A 10989-nucleotide genomic window follows, 5' to 3' on the forward strand; every position below is an offset into this window, starting at 1 on the left:
AGCTCTAGGCTTAGCTATTTTTTCACCAGTGACAAAACTAGGAAAGGTGAGAATGTAAGGACCTTCCATAATAACATCCCACATTTCATAGTCAAGGGCTCTAATGTATATAGACATCATAGTGCTCCAATAAGCATAATTTGATCCATTATATAGAAGAGGCCTATTTGTGGATTGATCCTCAACAACAACTGACTTTTGCAAAACCATGTGGATCCTCCCTAAGGATGTTAAGCTTTAATTTTGAGGGTATGACTCTGATACCACTTGTTGGTCTTGTTGGAGTGCCAAAGGGGGGTGAATAGCACTAAAAAATTTATTGTTCAACCCTTTAGAGCTTGAAGAGCTTTTAATCAACTAGATGAAGGGAAGGATTAGAACTTGTTAGAATTACAAGTCACCAAGTAAAGAAGGGTTAAAAGAAGTGGACAATGCAAGAGTATTTATAGTGGTTTGGTCCCTTTGACCTATATCCACTACCTTGATCTCTTAATCAAGGATTTTCAACCGAACTTCTATACCAGTGGAATTAATAGCTTCCACCAAACTTTTACAAAGTGAGCTTTTAACCCAAGCTTTAATTCCTTACAACAAACTTTAAAATGCTTCCCAGACTCTAATTTCCTAAGGAAGAGAAGAAAAAGAAGTACAACTAAGTACCTTGACAAGTCTTGACAAATTACAATCAAGCTTAAACACTTTTTCTAGATTTGGAATGAAGAACAAGTGTTTTTGGTGAAAAATATTTTGCTTTTTGCTCAAAGTAGCTCTTTTCTCTTCAAATCTTCTTTCTTTGACCATGAAGCTTCTTTTTATACTTGGGGAGTCAAATTTTTCTATTGAAAAGAGTTTTTAGCCGTTAAAAACAGCTCTGATGCACTTTTAGCCATTATTTTTCTTCTAGTGTTTAAATTCAAAAAAGCATACAGACTTCGGCTAACCAGTTACAAGCAGCTCTGATCAATTACAGCTTCTTTGTCTTGCACTGTCCTGCTATTGTATTCTTTACTCTAACCAATTACAAGAGCCTCTAACCGATTAAGAGTTCTCTATCTTTAAACTTTTTTTCTTCACCAGACTTCCTCTAACTAGTTACGGTAGGTTTTAACCAATTACAAACTTTCTGTTTTCACTTCCCTTCACAACAGTCTTCCTTTAATTGGTTAGCTTTTCCCTTAACTAATTGAAATTTTACTTCTTTCAACCATAATCTATTAAAATTTCCTTTAATCGACTAGAAGATCTTTAAATTTTGAACTTCTCCATTTTGGCTCTCTTCAACGGTCAACTATATTTTCAAACTTGTTTTTGGCACTCAAAGATACGAGGACTTTGTGATCTAATCGATTAACTAGATCTCTTAATTGACTAGCATATTTTTGTCTTAATCGACTAGCATATTTCTGTTTTACTTCAGCTTATCAGACAACCATGCCTTAACTGATTAAGGTTCATTGATAATCATTGACTAAGGTTCTGTTTTTGTTCATTACTTGCTCTTTCCCTTTTAATTGATTAACTCTTCACTAAACTTAGCAAGCTCCTTAACTTGCCTTTAATTAACAACTTTGTTAGGGGTATTATGTAAAGCCCGACCTTATAAAATACTAGTCATGACATGCATGTGATGATAGCATGATTTCATGTTAGGAGAGTCCCAAAAAATTTACAAAAGTCGGTATTGTACCTAGAGGTACAACAAAGTTGATTTAATCCTCGAACTAGATCAAATAAGAATTTTAAGATGAGATTAAGATCGTCACAGTCCAAGGATGACTCAAAATGGTAATTCGGAGTTTGAGGATCAATTTGGAGTCAAATCAGAATTTTCACTATCTAGGGGCAAAATGGTCATTTGCCACTTGGGGACAAAATGGTAATTTTTAGAAAAGATTTATTTGGCCCCATTTGACTTATTGGAGTATGATTTGAGTATTGGAGTATGATTTGAGGTTTAGAAGTGGAAAATTTTAATTTCGGTATAATTTGGAGTATAGGAGTAATATAGTAATTTTGCCACCCTAGGGGCAAAATTGTAATTTTCCACCTCCAGGACAATTTTCCAGCACATGGTCTTCCTTTATCCTCATTTTTTACCTTTGACTAATCATGTGGTGGAGATAAAATGTTTAAATTTTTAAAATTTTAAAAATAGACCAATAAGAAAATGCCATGTGTCAAGCTTAGGATAATTTATTATTTAACTTAAAAATCAGCATAAATCAGCCCATTACTCTCCAAATATTCGGCCAAGCAAGGAAGAGAGGGAAAGAAAGGAAGAACAAACCCTAGGTGAGGAATTTCAAGAGAAAAAGTGTGGAAAATCAAGGAAAACAAGTGAAAAAGGTAGGATTTTTCAACTTAAGCTTGAAATCTATTTTCCTTAAGCATTTCTCCTTATTTTCCATGCTTAAATTACATGTTTTTATGATGAATTGTTGGCTGATCAAAATGGGTTAGGAGAGAGAAAGTTGTTAGATTAATTTGATTTTAAGTTATGTTAGTGTTTTTAGTTAGTTTAGCATATTTAGAAACAAAACAACAAGAAAAGAATTTATTTTCTCCCACAACCATTAATGGCCGAATTTACCATGTATGAGTTAGGATGAGTTTGATTTTTATTCTAGGAGAATTGGTTAAGAAATGATGAATTATGAGCCTAGAAAAATAATGGGAATTTTCGGAGCAAAAATACGAATTTTTACCCACTAGGGGTATTTTCGTAATTTGCTATCGAGACTGATAATTTGCACCACACTGAGGGACATTAAGTTAATTTGGGTGCAATTGAGGTATAGAAACTGAAAAGAATTAAATTGGAGTTTAAACGGACCCGTTAGGAATTTAATCGGGTGATAAGACGAATTAGGCCAATACCGGGTTTAGATAGTTACCAGTGCATTTTTGCATTCCATATCATGCATTGGTAGTCTAAATTAGTTTAATTTTGATTTAGTACCAACTTGGTGAAACTCTCGATTTTGTACTGTGTCAAGGTGGTGAGTCCTCCGATAAAGGCAAGGAAATTGCATCCGAGGACCAGTAGACAGAGTGCTTCGAAAGTCTGCATTCTAGACATTGTGAGTAAACTTACTGTCATTTTAATTATCTAGGGTGGTTTTTAGATGCTTTCATGAATTCTATGGAAAAAGGAATTTAAAAAGATAAATTTTCATGTTTTATGAATAAATGAGTTTCAATGAAATTAAATTATAAATTGTTTTGAAATTAATAGTGATTTTGAAAAATAGAGTACACGGAGACTGTTAATTGTGGCAATTTGATTGTTTAAATTGATTGGCTTATGATAAATCAGGCATGATTGGCTAGTTGGCAATTGTATTGAAATACGAATTGTTTGGTTGCCTTGAAAGATTGCAAATTACAAAATTGCCATATCATGTTATTGAGTTTTATTGTATGGTGGATTATATATTAATTAATCACTACAGTATGGGGTTTCTGTGGACCAGCCTTTTAGAGGGGCACGGTAAACCCCATTATATTCTTACCTCGAACGGAGAGGCGCGTAGGGTATCTCTTGGGGTAAAGCTTAGGGTTCACTTCACGCCAAACCACCACGTGAGGGGGAACTCAGCCAACGTCAAGGAACGGCTATGTTTTCAAAACAAAAACATGATTTATGTGAAATGTGAATTTTAATAGCCTTGGCGGTCTCGGTAGAATGCCTCGGCCAAGGTGTCCCTGAGAATGGCTTTATGGCACAAGTCTAGTTTTTATGAAATTCATAAGCCTCTTCACGTATTTTAAATGAAATGTATTCTAATGCTGTGACCCAGTTTACGATAATTTACTTTATTGTCTCCATGTACTCAACTCTAGATGTTTATGATGATGTCTGTTTACTCATTGGGATTTTATAATCTCATCACCCTCCTTTCCCCCCATTTCGGGTTCAGTATAGACTGTAGATAGCTGATCTCATCGAGAACAACCGTTGGATCTGCATTTTCCAAACCGTAGGTTCATAATCCTCTTTACTTTTGTTTATTCGGGGGTCCTTTTGTTATTGTAAATTAAATTAAATATTTTGACTTACTGTATTACAGTATGTATAAATTTATTTAGCTTTTACGCTATAAAAATTATTCACGTATAACTCTATAAATATTATTTTATAAGAAAATAGAATATTTTACTTAATATTTCTTTTATTTTCTTTTTATATTCAAATAAACATAATTTCGTTTTAAATGAAGATTTTAAACTTTTAAACTTATTTTGAATATGAATTATGTGTTTTGTACTTGTATATTACATTTTAGCCAGTTTCAAAATTTTTGAGAAAAATGATCAAAATACCCCTGTGAGATAAAAATTAATATTTTATTTGTTTTAAGTTGGAAACAGTTTAAAATATTTTAGAACACAATATTTGATAATGGTTGCTCACAAGGGAAATGAGAAATTGATAGCAAAGCCTTGCGAGGTCTCAGGTTGACATTCCGAGCAATGAGTGTCTACCGAGACATCGCGGCGGTTGTCACGGGCTCGAGGGGAGTACCAGGTCGTGACATATTAAATTACATGTGGTACACTTAAATAACAAGATTAGACATTAATGAATGAGGAATGTTTTATTTTCATAAAAAACATACGAAATCAACAACAATCTCCAATATGATCTTACTAATTATATATCAAAAACTCTAAAAGTCAAAATTTGATCTAATTCTCGTAAGGTCACCGAAATCAAAACCTTCTCGCAACTCAAACCAAACTTCTTCTCTATCAATTTATAGGCCTATCATTGCCTCTCATCAACTAACCAAACTTTTCAATTCACCATCGAAATTTGAAGCTACTATCTCATACCGAAAGAAGCTAAGTATTCCAAACCTATGGAATTATTAACGCAAGCTCTAGCACCCATTCATATCTAAGCGAACATCAAAGTTTTGTATCTCCAACTATAAGAAGTTCATTACTAGTTCGCAACCTCTTTAACCCACAACATAATTCTTAACAACTTAATTGGGTGAGGCAAATATCATATTCATACACAAACATATTAGAAGTCTGTACCAAAGCCTCACACTAACATCTCTCTCATTCATTGGTAGAAAACAATTCTATTATCACATTAGCCAACATCTCAACAACGCAATGGGCTCGCAATTAAATCATCTAAATTGCATCCCAACAAGATGATTATATCCAACAATCTTGGGAACCAACATTCTCATGCTTATCTCTAGCACATTCATGAGAAAAAAGATCCAAACTCCAATGGATTCTTCTTAATACAACCAATCAATTTCTCAGAGAAATTCTTTATCAGAAAGATGGTTCCTTTTGGACCATTGTCATTAGCAAGGGTACAAAATTAAATGTCTACAACTACGTGTTCTATTATCATTTTCTTTTATTCATAAGAAATTCTTTTAAGTGTAAGAGAAATATTAAACAGTCCTAAAAGCCCGAATTATGAAACATCAGATTATTGTTGTTAAAGTTTGTATATTTCACACTCAATAACATTATGTTTTGTTTCCCACTATTGAATTTGTACCATTTAGCAAATACATGAGTACTACAAAATGATGTAAAATGTATATATGTTTCTTCGCTCTCATATTCCACTGCCATAGGAGAAGGTAAATTTAATATTTATTCTCTCTTTTTCGTTCATCATTTTTCCTTGTCTCTCTTCTTGCCATAGTCGAAGGTTACTCTTGAAAAGTAAGACAAACGAACAGAAGCTTGAGGTCAAAATTGGTCGTATTCCTTTGTGGCCAGACGGTACGTCGCGGAGGAGAGAGCGGACATGGACTCATACGTCGCTGTTGAAGTACTCATCTCCACTAATTTTACGGATATTTAGACAAGTATGTATATCATTCGGTTAACGTTTTGCGATGAAGGAATTGGCTCTCCACCTCATGAATCTCTTGGTGGGGCTTGCATAAATTCTTAGCATGCATTTCTCATCTTTATTGTCTCTCTCCATTCTCTGCATCTAAAACTACTATTATCTGATCTCATAAACTATTTTTCCTTTATTTTCTTTTAAGTCTTTTTCACAACTTAGATTTCATAATAATTTGAATTTATTTTAGTTATCTAACTTCACACATAGTGTATACCTTCCATTGTGATATTTAACGAAGAATTTTATATGGTTTAATTAAGCTTGAAACCCTTTGAAATTCAGATGTTTTGTTTTTGGTATGATACTTTAAAAAACTTTCAAATTATTTAAGAAAATTTAATAAATTTTAATTTTTCTATTATGTTTAATCAAGTCTATGTATTTTATTTTCAGTCAAATAGGTTTTTATAACAAACGGTTGATTAATTGTTATTAGTTAAAATATCATTTATCATTTGAATGTCATATGTCCTTGACTAAGATAGTAAAAATATCACATGATCACGTCATGATGTCACATCAATATATATATTATCATTAATTATGATATGTCAACATGTTACGTCCATACCACATGATATAAAATGAAAAATTGCATTTTGATAAACAGCAGTTAGTCAATCATTAATTATTAAAGTTTATTTAACTTAAAATAAAAATACATGAACTTGATTGAATTCAATAAAAAATAAAAAAACTTATTTGAATTTTCCATTGAATAGTTTAGGATCTTTTTATGTATCATGCCTTTTGTAATTTTTATTTTTTGATAATCACAATTGTTATATATAAATAAAAGTACAACCATTAAATTTGTTATCTAAGAAAATTAAAATTCTTCATTGTTTATTTATTTATTTTTAATTAAAACACGAGGATTCTGTTCTCGGTAAGACCTACTTGCAAAGTTGGTGGCATGGATGGAATCAAAATGTTGTTGAAATGTTCAACTTAATACTAGACTAGGAGCGTAAGATGGCTATCAACGTTCCAGCTGGATACCCTTAATTAATCCGACAAAGCATTAATAAATACTAACACCTACTATACTACCTTTGATGCATATTAATTGCTTTCAAGTCGACTTTGGAAGTCTTTTGAGTCTCCGATTTACTTATCTAAAACTTTGTCTTCTTCCTTGGGCGCAGATTTATAGAAGGCATGATATCTTTAGAGCCGTAAGAACTTTGAATCATAGCTTAGCTGTGCAAAAATATGGCAAACAAATTTATTTTGTTTACAGTTTCAACTATGTTTCTCCTGCTAATGGGCAGCCCTGGCCAGGGTCGATCTATCAGAAACAACTCGAACCTTGCCATGGTCTCTGATGGAGTCCAAAATGTTTGGCAGCCAACATACATTCAACTCAAAAGCTTAATATCGTCGGAATCATGCGAACAGACGTATGGATTTTTGCCATGCACCACCACAGTCCTTGGAAATGTTTTCCTCATACTTGTTTACGGTTACCTTATGTTCCGAGCAGCCAAGTTGTTGTGTGACGGTTGTGAAATATTGCTGGAAATTCTTGGTCCTGGCATCATTGGTGGTCTCTTCTTGCCTGTGCTGAGCTCTCTTCCTGATGCTATAATCATACTAGGTAAAAAAATATTTACTTTTCTCTTCTAGATTTTTCATGATCGTTGTCGACTTACCAGAAAAAATTACCTTTGATCTTCTTTCACTGTGCATAAAGTTTTAGCATTAGCTTAAAAACCATAAAATCTTATTAAATTTTGCTGGGGTTTTAGGTCTATGGCAGAGCCAAGAAAAAGCTTGCTCCTTTGGGGGCAAGTAATGACATATTTACATTCTTGGAAGCATCAAACAGTGCTAAATTATTCCTTGTCAGTTAGTAGTTAAATTCAAAACCATGCACCAGGAAAATCCCGAGGTGTGCTTTCATCTTTAAGTTTTACCCACTCTTTTGGACTATCATAGGCTAATCACAGATCTATTAAGTTGAGTATGCTCCATCCAGCAACTACAATCATGCTTAGACTCGATTGATATATACTCTGTAAAGATTTATTTGAAGCCGCTGATGTAGTACTCTATGATGTTTGAATTTGTAGCATCTGGACTTTCTGGGAGCCAAGAAACTGCACAAAGTCAGGTCTCTGTTGGCATAGGGTTGCTAGCTGGATCAACCGTCATGCTTCTGACAGTACTATGGGGCTCCTGTCTTATACTCGGAAAGTGTGATCTTGAGAGCGCTCTGTCCAAAGATCTAGTAGACACCAAAGGATTTAGCTTAACTGGTATACAATTATATTCACTAACCAAGGCTGTCCATTGTGAATTTGCTCTGTTTTATTGGTGCAAGTCCAATTAAGTTCTGTACAACATTGTCTTTGTTGACGATCGGTGATGCTTGCAGGATCTGGAGTGAGCACTGACGTCTGGACAAGCTATGCTGCAAGGATAATGGCCATATCAATTATCCCATTCATAATTGTGCAACTACCAGCTGTTTTATACACAACTTCTCAAAGTCGAATTGCAATTCTGATTGCACTCGTTGTTTCTATTTCTTTATTGCTATCTTACAGTCTTTATCAGGTACATAAACCTGGATTCATTATGGATTCTTGATACCTTGTTTACTGGCTTTCAGTGTTTGGTTTTTCTGCTGTAACCATGACCGTCTAATAACCTAGCCCTGTTTGCAATCTTGCTTTCGTTGCAGGTATTTCAGCCATGGATTCAGAAGAGAAGAATCGCCTTTGCAAAGCATAAGCATGTAATAGCAGGAATTTTGAAACATTTAAGCGTACGTGCACTTGGAAGACTTCTTACAGATGGTGGCGAACCTAATACATCTGTTATAGAGAAGTTGGTCATCTTCACTTTTCCCTTCCATTTATCCGATTGTTGTGGATCACTTTTATGAACATGCTCATAAGCACAATGCATTTTGCACCTATGGAGAGCACGATAATTGAGAAGTACATGTGAATTATTCATAAGAACAAATGCTAGTCACAGTTTTCATTAAAATGTTTAAAATCCGGGATAAAGCTTTATCAAGTCTGGAAGCTGCACTTGATATTTGTAGAGAATGCTGTTCCTTGCTTTCTTCAATTTACAAAATCAGGTTACTTGATTAAACATACAGTCTATGTAGGATAAGAAAAGAGAATTGCAGGCTCCGCAGGCCACAGCATCCCTTCTCTTTACGGGATAAAGCAAACTTTATGTTTGCCTATTTATAAGATTAAGAGGACTGACACATTTGATATCTCAAAATCCACTTCGCGATCTTTGCTGATTTAAGTACTAAATGAACTCAGTCAAACCCTTCCTATGCCTTTGACAAAACATTGGTAATCACTGCACTCTGGCCTCTTCATTGATATAATGTAATGACAGGCTGTTCATGATGATTGACGAGAATGGGGACGGACTCCTATCACCGGCAGAGTTAAGAGCCCTGGTACTGGGAATTCAATTTGAAGAGATAGATATGGATATTGAAGATGCTGTTGACAAAGTACTGAAAGAATTTGATACATCTTGTGACTCATTTATTGACAAAGATGAGTTTGTCAAAGGAATCTCAAAATGGCTAAATGAGGTTAGGCGTACCGCTGAGGGGCAGGCAACATCAATACATTTGCATCATTTTCATGAGGCAAGTATGTTTCTAATTGCTTCTATGTATGATCCCTTCATTATTGGCTATATTTTATGGGGTGACATCTTTAAACGCATATGCAGCAAACCAGGAAAGAACATCATCTGTTGGGGGGTCAGAGTGGTCATTTTGGGAAGACCGTGAAAAATCCAGTGTGGAATGCCTTCAAAGCGGTGATGATGTTGCTTCTCGGAACGATTGTAGCGGCTGTGTTTGCAGATCCTCTGGTGGATGCTGTTTCCAGCTTCTCCACTGCCTCCAGCATTCCTTCTTTCTTTGTTTCTTTCGTTATTTTGCCCATTGCTAGCACCAGCGAGGCCGTTTCTGCACTAAATTTTACCGGACGGAAGCAGTTAACAACAGCATCTTTGACGTATTCTCAGATTTATGGGTCTGTGACCATGAGTAATATCCTTTCCCTTTCTGTATTCTTGGGACTTGTTTACTTTCGTGACCTGACCTGGGACTTTGCTGCTGAAGTACTGGTTATTCTAATTGTCTGCATTGTAATGGGAGCTATTGCCAGTTTCCGCACCACCTTCCCTCTCTGGATGTCATTGGTAGCATTCGCACTTTATCCATTCTCTCTGTTACTGGTCTACGTTCTCGACTATATCTTCGGATGGTCTTAATTGAAACTCATCTTATTCGTGCTAACAAGAAGTAAATAATGGAGGCACCAATCTACGGTGGCTTGCTGTCACTACAGTTGATCACAATATTTGAGGCTGTACCTGTAAACTATGGACATTTTGTGTTTGGCTAATTCCTGTTTTCCATGAAAATGTTCATTGCATCAGCAATGAATGTGTTATGTTCTGGGTTTTCATATGGCAGGATGTGGATGGACTCTAGAAAGCATTGGAGTTTTTGTAATATTAGGCTTCTACGAGTGGGATTTATCTTTTATTATTGTTTATTATTTAGGATTTGGCTATCTTTGCTTAGTTTACAGTTATAATTTCTTAGGTTATAGTTATCTATTAGGAGTAGCATGCTATGTTAGCTATCTCGGTATGTAGAGCATACAAGTTCTTTCGTTTAAGAAAATATGTTAGGCTGAGTTTTGTTGGAGAGATTAGTCATATTAGATTGTAAGTTAAGGATGAGGGAATACTTTTTCAGGTCGTACAAAACAAATAATTTTTGAAAAATATTTGGAGGGAGACTAAAAAAGGTGTCAAAGGTGATAACTTTGATAAATAATATGACCTTTTATGAATAGTAGCGACCTTTGATTAATAGTTATAAATTTATCCATAAATAGACATTGAAAGTTAAAATTAATTAATTCAAGAAAAAGAAATTGCTCTTTCTGTCTTTCTCTCAATCAATCTTCTTTCTCTCTGTAATCCTGAAGAGAAAATTTCAATTTACTTGTTTGTAGTTTTTTGGGTGCTTTTATTAAATCCAAGAGGTATATTGCCATTCATCCCAACAGCAACATGATAATTACTAT

The 10989-nt window shown here is 34.5% G+C and overlaps 1 protein-coding gene across 2 annotated transcripts; it reads left to right on the top strand.

Annotated features, from left to right (window-relative positions):
* On the top strand, window positions 6981-10456 carry LOC18612970. 2 transcript variants are annotated; one of them, XM_007049968.2, is made up of 6 exons: window positions 6981-7493; window positions 7969-8154; window positions 8274-8455; window positions 8583-8728; window positions 9266-9531; window positions 9614-10359. In XM_007049968.2, exons 1-6 carry the CDS (start codon window positions 7109-7111, stop codon window positions 9835-9837), a joined length of 1389 nt encoding a protein of 462 aa, XP_007050030.2. In that variant the 5' UTR covers window positions 6981-7108; the 3' UTR covers window positions 9838-10359. The 2 variants fall into 2 exon arrangements, with proteins under 2 accessions (XP_007050030.2, XP_017969741.1); XM_018114252.1 differs by having other exon boundaries at window positions 6988-7493; window positions 9266-9527; window positions 9614-10456.

Source organism: Theobroma cacao, chromosome 1 (assembly GCF_000208745.1).
Source record: "Theobroma cacao cultivar B97-61/B2 chromosome 1, Criollo_cocoa_genome_V2, whole genome shotgun sequence".
Taxonomy (NCBI): domain Eukaryota; kingdom Viridiplantae; phylum Streptophyta; class Magnoliopsida; order Malvales; family Malvaceae; genus Theobroma; species Theobroma cacao.